Source organism: Apodemus sylvaticus, chromosome 5 (assembly GCF_947179515.1).
Source record: "Apodemus sylvaticus chromosome 5, mApoSyl1.1, whole genome shotgun sequence".
In the NCBI taxonomy this organism is placed as follows: Eukaryota; Metazoa; Chordata; class Mammalia; order Rodentia; family Muridae; genus Apodemus; species Apodemus sylvaticus.
Window position 1 is genome coordinate 35,538,807 of NC_067476.1, and position 11,917 is coordinate 35,550,723.

Below are 11,917 nucleotides of genomic sequence, written 5' to 3' on the forward strand. Positions count from 1 at the left end.
TTCCTCCTTCCTTCCTTCCTTCCTTCTTTCCTTCCTTCCTCCCTTCCTTCCTTCCTTTCTCCCTTTCTTCCTTCCTTCCTTCCTTCCTTCCTCCTTCCTTCCTTCCTCCCTTCTTTCCTTCTTTCCCTCCTTCCTTCCTCCCTTCCTTCCTTCCTTCCTCCCTTCCTTCCTTCCTTCCTTCCTTCCTTCCTTCCTCCTTCCTTCCTTCCTTCCTCCCTTTCTTCCTTCCTTCCTCCTTCCTTCCTTCCTCCCTTCCTTCCTTTCTTCCTTCCTTCCCTCCTTCCTTCTTTCCTTTGTTTTTTTCTTTCTTTCTATTTTGGTATGTTTTGTGTGGGGGATATGCACGTGCACATGTGTATATACATGATACAGCATAGTTATGGAGATCAGAGGAGGCTTACAAGCATAAGCTTTTTCCTTTCATTATGTGGGCCTCAGGACTAGAACTCAGGTGGTCCAGCAAGGCTGAAGGTGCCTTTATTTGTTTGAGTCATCTCACTGACTCTTAAGAATCCTTATATCTGTAATGTTTCTGCTGTTACAGGAAGTTACAAATTGCAAGCTGTACCTTTAATTTAATGCAGGTCATTATGCTTTTACTTACATTATTTTTTTTACACACTGGTGTACCATTTGCTCACATAGTAAGGACTGTTGTGTACTTGAAAACAAGGACTGGAAAAATGTTTCACAGAAAGTCAATGCTCAATAAATGAATGAAGGGTACTGTGAAGTCATTTACAGTTCCCTATGAATGAGGAATGTAGATACACATGCAGGCATGTGCCAGGGAGGGAATTTAACATATTTTTAAAGTTATAAAGCTAAAACATAAAAACTGGCAATGATATAGTAGAGATAAATGTATTTGATTTATGCTTTGGATTTGAGAAATTGTTGACAGAGATGAATGAAGATATTCCAGTGTTTCAAAAAAGTATGAATGAATGGAAGACAAACCTTTCTACCCACTGAAACTTTATGACTCAAGAGAGATGAGTTTGTATATCCTATTGTCTTCATAGTTAATATGAAGAAAAGAATAAATCTTTGCAGGAATGGGGAATTATGCTCACATGCTCTCTCTCCATATATATGTGTGATATTTTTATGACACATATATATGATATTTTTTAAGTAAGCATTAGCAAATATTTCATTAATGTTTTTAACTTATGAAGGTATTTCAGAGTGTCTGGAAGATATGCTAGAATTATTTTAGTTGTTAGTTTGTGTAAGATTTGTATTGATAGGCAAGGCACTATTTTTGGGACAGCTGTGAAGATGAAGATTTAGGCATGTAATTATAAGGAATATATTAGCCAAAAAATTAATTGCTAATGTCACCTAGAACACACATTTTGTTTTGTGTTTATATTTGTTTTGTTTTTTTGTGATTTTTTTTGCTGTATTTGTTATCTTTTTCTTTTTAAAATAATCTTTTCTTCTATCAGTCTTCTACAGGTCATTCTTCCACAGTAACTCAATTATGCTGTTGCTATGCTATAAAAATATTTTAGAAACTAAATCTTGTCTTTTTAGGAAAAGAACAATGGCAAACCTTGATTTGTTTTGATTCTATAATTGACCGTGAAAGGAAGCATGTTTTAATACACTTTTCAAGGAGAAATCCAAAAATAGGCAGGCTGAAAAGAGAGCATTTCCACTGAGAAATCTAAGGAATGATAATCAGATGAAAGTAAATTTGGTATTTTGCAATGCTTCCTAAAAAATAAGCCTGAGAGACTGGAGGTGGGGTCTTGTCAGTGTCTCAAGGAAGCTAAGTGCACCAAGGGGAAAGCACTCCTGTTTAGCTTTGCTACAGTTGCATGAAGAAGCAGATGTGTAGCAGGGATTGATTTGTTGTTAGTAAGTGTGATTATACAGGCTTCCTCAGATCCCAGGGTGATGTAGACACCATTGTGTAACTCAGATAACCAGAGAATAAAGAAATAGAAGTAATTTGATTTGTTTTGAGTTGATTCAGAGTAATGAGTTGATTATTAGAAAACAAATAAATTATGTCTAAAAATGATGTTTAGGTTGGGGAAACTGAAATAAGAGTATGATAAATAGTTTCTTCCAATGACCCATCTTTGGTATATAGTGGTTAATATGGAGATCTGTGAGCTGATTATATATGCTTGCATACATATATGTATGTACATATTTATGTTGTGAACAGCTTGGGAATCAGATAGTCTTAGTCTTCTTTCTATCCATACTTTATAATAACTAAGATTCATATGGTTTAAATAATGAATCATTGGTTTTACAGGAACAATCTCTAACTTATCACATACATTTCTGTCCTTGTTCAAAATTGTTGTGTGTTCAGCACAAACTACCTGCACATAGCATACTTTTTAATAGACCTGAGGATCCACCCTTAAATTCTGTTCTGGAGAGTAGAGACTTATTTTTGATAATTTTTAAAAAATATATGTTTTCCTTTTGTTTTGAGATTTTAAAAACCTTAAGTGTACTTTAAATATCCATTGCTAATTTACTTGTGTAGTTATTTATCTTTATAAACATAATTAGGTTTTTCTGCTGTAATTTTTTACATCTCTGACATCAGTTGAGAAAAATTAACAACTTGGTATCTGAGAACACATGGCAAAGTCACATGCTTGTACAGAATAGAGCATAGTATCAAACTAAATGTATGCCTGTAGCTCCTCTCTAAAGATGTGCTTCGGTAGAGTATGTTGGGCTTTAAACAAATTCCATCTATTTGCATGTTGCAGTTTCTAGAAGCAATTTCTGTATACTTAATGACTTTGCAGTGTATCTCAGGAGAACCAATAACCACAGCATTATTGAACAGTGGAGAACACATGTTTTTTTTGTTTTGTTTTGTCTTGCAAAGAGAAGTTAAAATATCATGAGCTTTTTTGGAAAGTTTATAGTTTAAATTTATGTTCAACTAGGAGCTGATTAGAGAACAAGAAGCGTGAGCCCAATGCTGAGTGAGCACAACAGTTATTACCTCAGGGGTATGAGGGAAATTCCAGAAGTACTTTAGGGGAAAAAAAGCAATAGTTCTTATTCAATAACCTTCAAAAATTATGCAAGGTAGACTGAGAAGTTATTTTGTGACAACATGCCCTGTATGAGCTTTTAACTGATACATTTATAACTATTAAAATAAGGATTTAAAAAGGAAAAATAATGTCCTTTAAAATTTCCAGTTTGTGCATTTATGTATCTGCACATGAGACTTGTATTTATATAGCCTGCATTTGGAGCTAATTCCTGAACAAAATTATCACTGCATATTATATAAGCAATTTGCATACATTTCTTAATGTATTTAATCCTCACTCTATCACTCAGAGTGAACGTTCAACTTAACAAATAACAACACTGAAGATTCAAAAGGCTTATTAGCTTTATTCCTTCAAGGTTATCCATTAATGACTGAGCTGAGAGACATTGTTTGATATTACATCGGTCTGGCATCAAAATGATTTATCCATTGTGCAAGTGGCCTCTAGGGCTGATGTGAATTGCTTCTTTAGATACTTGTGTCTGCTGTATCTATCCTATAAAATCTCTGTTCCTATCATTGTAGCTATATTTAAAATTTTTCTTTTGACTCAGTAGTATGAGCAGCATAATGACTTACCTAATCAATGAACTAATGTGCCTACACACATTTATATGGCAGAGATATCTAAGGTAAGATTTCATCTCTCTGTGACTATGGACTACATGACACATGAAGTCATTGATGTGTGGTTTGCCTCCCACTTTGACCTGTGGACTTAGTTCTGTGATATTTTTTTTTGCTTCTGCTATCTTCCAAAATCCAGTAATTTCCTTGAGATAAGAACTTAGTAAAATTCACTTCAGAGTGCCTCCTCATGGTGTAGGAAAATATCATGCTACACAGCACAGGGTCAGGTCCACTGTCAAGTATACTGTGTGTGATTAATGCTATCACAGTTATCTTAACAACAACAGCAACAACAAAAATTATCATTTTAACCAATAGCCTGAGGAACATAAATGAAGAACATCTATTGTGGTTAAACGATGACTCTATATGTTTTAATTGTCAAAAGTGTACTGACATTTGGTTTGTCATATTTTCCATATGGCTTAAAATGAATGACAATATTATAGAGATATCTAGTGTTTATTCATGGTTTAAAAATGTACAAGCACTAACTTATCACATCATCTTGATGGCTTTATAAGTCAAGGTATAAGGTATAAAACCCAATAATATTTTAGTGTTTACAGATTATAAAAACTGAGAATCAACAATGCAAGGGCAGGAAACTTCCAAAAGTTACACAGCCTAGATGCTGATATCTGGATTTGTCCATAGCATTTGGGGTAAGTGTTCTTACTTTTCATATCTGTATGAGGAACCTGGTTTTCACAAAGAAATGATAATTTTTCTTACACTTCATTTTGGTCCATGTCCTATACAATTATATGTGCCTGATAACTAGATTAAACTTTAATCCTCCATGCATAGAAATAAAGACTTGAAGTTGGATATTTGTTGGCTACATTTTAAATACTCTGATACTCTTTTCTATTTCTTTGTGCAATTTGATAGAGAGACAATGTAACTGTAGTGATTAAGAACCTGGTTTTTAGGTCCTGTTCATTCAGTTCAGCCCCAACGCCCCCTTGATTATATCATCTTCCCATGATATATTTTTAATTCTAAAATTTGGAAAAGATGTAACAGTTTCTCTAGTATGTCAAAGTATTGTAAGGACTGGAGTCATACAGAAGTACTTAGGGAGGTATTTGACATGTACATCTACATATATTATTAATAAATGACTTAAATAATAGGAATTTTCCTCATTAACGGTAGAAAAAAATTAAATTACAAATCAAAGCTATCCAAATTGTTTCCTAGAAAGCCACATAATGTGACTGATACCTAATGTCTACCTAGTGTAATATTCCATAGAAAACTATAAGCCAGACCAAAGAAGTAGAGAAACTTAAATGGTGAGAAAGTGAGAGAGATAAAATAATAAAATGTTAACTTTTTAGATACAGACCTTCATGTGTATAGTGAGATGCTACAACATCTAGAGTTGGAAGCAGGTATTTGGCTGTTCCTTTACGGTTAGGTGCTTGTAGACATTGTGCAGTTTCCTGTGGATGGTGTATGGTGCACTGCTTTACTATGTACAGTTAAGTCTACTCACAACAGATTGAGAAGCAACAGTTTTAAGAAACTGAAAAGGAGATGGATTTGGTTGCCTACTGTATAACTAACTAGCTATCACATTCTCCTAAAGCTCTTTAAGCTGCTTCTACCTTATGAACTACAGACCACATAATCCTCTCATGGCACTAGAAATTGGAAGTGTCTGTGGCGTTTAGTGATTTATTGACTAGTTCTCCTTCCTCCATAAGGACAATTTTTATCTGATGTGCACCTGAAAACCTGTGATATTGTCTGACTGAAGTGAAAAGCTTTATACATTTACAATAGAGAAAATTAATGTTCAAAGCCATTGGATATCAGCAATTACTTCTTAATTGTCAACTTACGAACAATTAAAATATTTTAAAAACTTTTTATTTAAAAACTATTACCTAAAATATTCTGCATATTCCCTTCTTGCAACTCCTCCCAGATCCTGTTCACATCCAACTAATTCTATCTTCTTTCATCTCTCTCTCTCTCTCTCTCTCTCTCTCTCTCTCTCTCTCTCTCTCTCTGAAAAGTTTACAAGCAAACAAACATCAAAATGTGAAAATCATTGGGGTTCTCCAATCACTACTCAAGAAACTATTTGAAACTGAATTCTCTGCTCGCAAATGGAGAATACATCTTTTCCCATAGAGTTTCCCTGGGTATATCAATGACACTCCAGGACACACACCATTACCAGTAGTAACTGGCCCTTAAGCGAACTCCATATTTTTTGTCTTAAACCTATATTTTAATTTACATTACTCCTATTGCCACCTTCTAAATTTTCCCCAGATTTTTCATTCTACATGTGTTTCATCAATGGAGAGCTTCAGTGTGAACATTTGTTTTTTATTTAAAAGAGTTTCAGTAAGCGAATTAGTAAATCTACCAAAATTTCATATTAATAATACCAAGGAACGTGTCCAACACAGTGGATTTTCTTTTTCTCTTCCAGCCATATTTTCTCCTCCTTCTGTACTTTCTTGGATGTAAGAACACACAGGACATCTAAGCTTTATATTGGATAACAGAGAAATACATATAATGCCCATTCCTTGCCTTGAACAATGAACTAAAATGTACTTGAGAACCCATTTCATTTTTAAAATTTATCCTAAACTAGTATCTAACAAAATAAAATGCAAACTTTAATTGAAGAGCTTTACAGTACTTATAATTATGTTTTCTAAGAATATGCATTCATTATAGCATCTTTCCTTCTAGAATGCTCTATCAATTCATTATTTTTCTTACTTAGACTATTCAAAAATGAAACACACTTATTTCATGATGGAGGATTCCAGCTGAATTAACATAATTGCAGGTGAATACCATCATTCTAAGGGTACTATGTGATTGCACCTCTCAGCTGGCAAGATAACTGTTTGCATGTTTTGACCAGATTCCAGACTGGAACAAATGCAGTGAAAATCAACACGCGTTCATCCCTGTGGAAACTGGTGAAGCAGCAGATGCTGCTGCTGGAAATAGCTGGGACTTCTGCATCTTTGGATGAAAAACATCTTGTGAAAAAAAATGTTCCATGCATAGATTCAGAGATTAAAAAGGGCATATTTTATTGTCTAATGTGTTTTATTCCAGTAGAATTATAAATTTAGAACTGTAAATGCAATGCAGATGACCTCTTTTGTATTTTCTATAGCCAATTCTTTATGCTAGCTCAAGGTCACATCTTCAAACTAATTCCATATTCATTAGAACAACAGGTCTGAGAGCTTTTGAGGTGAAAATGACAAAGCTTGGTATTATTACAGGTCTTTAATTAAACTGTCAGATTATGACTAACTCAGTAATTGTCCATCATTTCTATTGTCAGGGAGATGGCCTACATAAATCACAAACAGTTGGTAGGATGTGCTTAAAATGGCATAACTGCATGACCTATTATGACATTTTCTTTAGAGGTGGAGAAGGTGAGAGTAAAGGGTCAGAAAGAACAGTCAACCATATTCGTGACTATTTAATCAACATACCCTCAGCAGAAGATATATAAGCAAGCAAACAAAAATAACAATCTACAATAGAAGTCATCATGCATCAACTATTGAGTGTTTAATCTGACTGTTGGAAATGATTGCACAAAGTTCATGGCTCCAATTTACTTTAAGACTTATTTTTTGTTTATTTAAATTATTTTATTTACTTATATTCCAGCTGTTAACTCTCCTGAGTCCACCCTCTCACAGTTCTTCATCCTACTCCTCCTACAGAAAAGGAGGATGCTTCTGAGAGGGTGCTTCCCCCTTCCCATCAGGCATCTGGCTTCCCTGAGGCCTCAAGTCTCTTCTTAATTAACAATAGTGCTTACAAAAATCTTAGGACAAACTTACACAGCTGCCACAGCTTCAAAACACTGACATCCTGAGCATAACACCTGACATTATTCTATTGAACCCTGCCTCTGGTAAAAAATGGCGTAAGAGAATTGATTTCTTTTACATTAAAATGGGAATTTGGGGGGAATAACAGCACTTTCATTTCAATATCATTTATGTAAAACACATTAATATTTTTGTTCCATTGAAATCGTACAGAAAGATTTTGTAACTCTATACAGAATGGCTTCTTTTTAGGAGAGGATTAAAGGCTATGTCAGTATTATTTGCTGTATTATTTAGTAAATAGAATATTTTTTCTTTTGGGTATTTTATCTTCAGATTTCTGAAATAATAGCAAGTAAATATATTCAGGGATTCCTTTTTCAGATTTTATGATAAAATGACAATGCAATATTGTCATACAAATTATTTCAGAAGGCATTGTATATATGTTTGGATAACAAAATGATGTTACTTTTACTAGTGTGTGTAAACCTGAGCTCCACACACAAATATAGAGAGGGATATTCCTGACAAATTGTAATTTTGTCACTGTCGGGCACATAAGTATTATTTCAATGTTAGAGTGATAACTAGATCTATATTCTTAACTGAAACATTAAATGTAGAGAGGAAGAGGGAAGGATGGGCAGAGGGAGGTAGAGAGACTGTGCATGTCTGATAGAGGAGAGAGAGAATGAAAGAAAGAAGAAATAATGATACTTTTATCTGCAACTTATTAAATGTGTTTCCTCATACGGTTTTAGTGCCTCTGAGCCCTCGGTTATTCATCTCTATAATCATTGAAGCACATCTCCCTAAACGGATTGTAGAGAGCATAAGAATGAAGGCCAGGGATACCGAGCACAGTGTCTTTCTGACATGGAAATTTATTTTCTGCATTAAAAAGTTCTAATCTCTTATGAAGGATGGCATGTAATGATGACTATGAAGTGCCTTGTGATATATAATGTTCATTTTGGAGGATTCAATGAAAGACTTAACTTTTCTTCAATATGGCTTTTAAAGGATGACTTTAATCCCTATTCTCAGTAAGTACTTTGTGTGATTACTTTTCAGGTAACAATATTCTTTTATTAAAACAACAGAAATCACCTGTGGATCAATGAAAAAAAAAGCAAGACAGCCATTGCTCATTAGATTACACTTGGTTCTTATGGGAAGAAATGTTAGCATTTTGCCTTTAATTTTTAATAGCTGAGAAGTTTGATAATAAAAATGGAGGGAAGCAATTCTTTTGTTTCTCATGGAAAATAGTATGATTCATATAAAAGTGAAATTTGATATGATTTTTTAATTGTGACTTTATTTTCAAATGTTGAATATTCAGAAGTTTACTGATTAGATAATAACAATGTAAATGAATTATATTTGAAGAGCACAAAATTGTGTATCTCGGAGTACTGTGAGATGTATTAAGTTCAAGCAACATAATATATGTTACATGACTTTATATCTGAAATCCAGCTTTACTTGCAGAAATCTTTAGAACAGTAAAAGGAAAATGGTGTATTCAAGGCCCAAAGTAGCCATTATATCATAAAATTTCCATGATTTTAACCAATGTTTATTTTGACTTTATTTATCTGAAAGACAGGACTACCATGATAACTAGCTATTGTTCAAACATAGAAATTACTCTATTTTTTTGATTTAACAAGTGCTTTGAAGAGAGAACTTTGGTGTCCTTATCTCCTCTTGCTTGTCACTAACTGAAGAAGGAAAAAAATGAACTTATTCATGTAAAGCCAACTGGGTTTTATTTCTTGCTCACAGCATGAAACTTTTGGCATGTGTCTGTGCTTTAAATTATAGAAAGTTATTCAGAAGTTTGTAACTGCATTATCTTTACACTCTGGTACAGGTTGAAATCAGAGCCAGATGTATATGGCCTATAACATTGCTTCTTAAATGATAGTAATAATCATACAATTTCTTCTCTAGCTTCCTCGTATAGACAAGTGTTTTGATGTTCCTCTATGTAAATTTTAGATTTGATTTGTGGATAAGGAACTATGAATCATTAGGAATCTGAGCATTTCCAGCACCTTGTGTGTTTCTGTAGAGGAGAGTATACTCACTACAGCTCTAATACAAAGTAAAACTTTGAGACTCTAGTACTGTGTGGTCTACTTATATGAATCTGTGAACAGAATGGACTCCTGCATTTTTTCTACTTCCACTGTGCATAATTCATTAAAAGATTTCTCTCTGCTTGCAGGGATGACTTGTCAAGCTCGAACATCATACACAGAGGACGAAGTTCTTTGGGGTCATCGTTTTTTCCCTGTAATTTCTTTAGAAGAAGGATTCTTTAAAGTCGATTACTCCCAGTTCCATGCAACCTTTGAAGTCCCCACCCCTCCATACAGTGTGAAAGAGCAGGAGGAAATGCTTCTCATGTCCTCCCCTTTAATAGCACCAGCCATAACCAACAGCAAAGAAAGACACAATTCTGTGGAGTGTTTAGATGGACTAGATGACATTAGCACAAAACTTCCATCGAAGCTACAGAAAATTACTGGGAGAGAAGACTTTCCTAAAAAACTCCTGAGGATGAGTTCCACAACTTCAGAAAAAGCCTATAGTTTGGGTGATTTGCCCATGAAACTTCAACGAATAAGTTCAGTTCCTGGCAACTCTGAAGAAAAACTGGTATCAAAAACCACCAAGATGTTATCGGATCCCATGAGCCAGTCTGTGGCCGATTTGCCACCAAAGCTTCAAAAGATGGCTGGAGGACCTACCAGGATGGAAGGGAATCTTCCAGCCAAACTAAGAAAAATGAACTCTGACCGTTTCACATAGCAGAACACCTCTTTAGGCATTATTTAATGTTTTGATTTAGTATTAGTCCAATATTTGGCTGATAAGATAATCCTCCCTATGAAATCTGAGAGGTCTATCCTGGTCTGGCAAATATATCAGAGAACTCTTCATTGAAGTGTTGTTACTGTGCTGAACATTAGTTATGAAGGGAGGACATGATAAGAAAGCTACTAGTTGGCATGTATTATCACATCAAGCATGCAATAATGTGCAAATTTTGCATTTAGTTTTATGGCATGATTTATATATGGCATATTTATATTGAATATTCTGGAAAATATACAAATATATATTTGAAGTGGAGATATTCTCCCCATAATTTCTAATATATGTATTAAGCCAAACATGAGTGGATAGCTTTCAGGGCATTAAAATTATATACATGCATACATACATACATGCATATGCACAGACACACACAAATACTCATATATATAAAACATACCCATACAAACATATATCTAATAAAAGTTGTGATGTTTTGTTCAAATTTGTATTTCTTGTGCATGTTTACTTTATTAGACTAGGAAGGCTGCTGGCATTGATTATGAATACCAAATATTTTAGCCTTAAATTATTTGTTACTTAAAAATCTGATTTAATGTTTTCTGCTGTTGAGGTCATGGAATCTTTCAACTGTACTTTGCCATAAAAGGATAGCAGAGATTTGTGGTGTTTTTGACAGCACAGAAACATCACTATTATGCATTTAATTTGTAAATTTTAGAGTGTGCTGGTACATAGTACACATCATTGATCTTTTCTTATGATTTTTAGAAGTCACTAGAACTTGGGTGGGGGAGGGGTTAATAAAAGTTAATTAACTCATCGATTCAGAAACTATTATCTGGAAGTTGGTTTTGTACTTTAATAAAACTACGAGCTCTGAACAAATGCTGAATCATTGGACTAGTCAGTAGCCAGGTTATTGTGACTATGTCAGAGTCTGTGTGAAACTGACTGGGTAAACAGTGCCTGTGTCAAAATGAGTTGCTTGCAATTTGTTTTCTTTTTTTTCTGGAACTTTTGTCATCTATTAAGACTTGTAGATATTTCAGGAGACATGATAGCACAAAAACAGATGATAAATACATTTTGCTGAAAATTTGTATGCTTAACAGAGACTCTTCTATGTTGCTCTCCAGTTTATGGCATTTGTTGTGAGAGACTATTTCCTGGTCTGGAAACCTATCCCAGGTCTGTCACTCATAATTTTGCCCAGACCTGAGAGAAATTAAAATCAAATGATCTGACAATGTTTGTACACTCAGGATTTTTTTTTGGTTTTGTCTTGGTGTTGAACATTTCTTTTATTGTTGACATGAATCCCTGGCCTCAGAATAATTTTAGTATTACTGGCTTTCAATCCCCAATATCTGGCTGGTATCTAACTTGATAGGTAGTATATACCTTTAACACAAAGCTTTAGAATAAAAAGGGATTTTTGAAACTGCAGAATTACTTCTTTGCATACTAACATAGATTTTCCTATACAATTTTTGAGGGATTTGTAGCAATTCAACTTGGCCCAGAATTAATTCACTTC

General features: G+C 34.1%; 1 protein-coding gene across 1 annotated transcript in view; it reads left to right on the top strand.

Moving 5' to 3' along the window:
- Kcnj3 (potassium inwardly rectifying channel subfamily J member 3) overlaps positions 1 to 10,350 on the top strand; it is a 163,453-nt gene extending 153,103 nt beyond the window's left edge. Inside the window, exon 3 of the mRNA XM_052181129.1 lies at positions 9,764 to 10,350. Within this exon, the coding sequence (XP_052037089.1) occupies positions 9,764 to 10,350 (587 nt within the window). The remainder of the gene's footprint in view (positions 1 to 9,763) is intronic.
- The last annotated feature ends 1,567 nt before the right edge of the window (positions 10,351 to 11,917 follow it).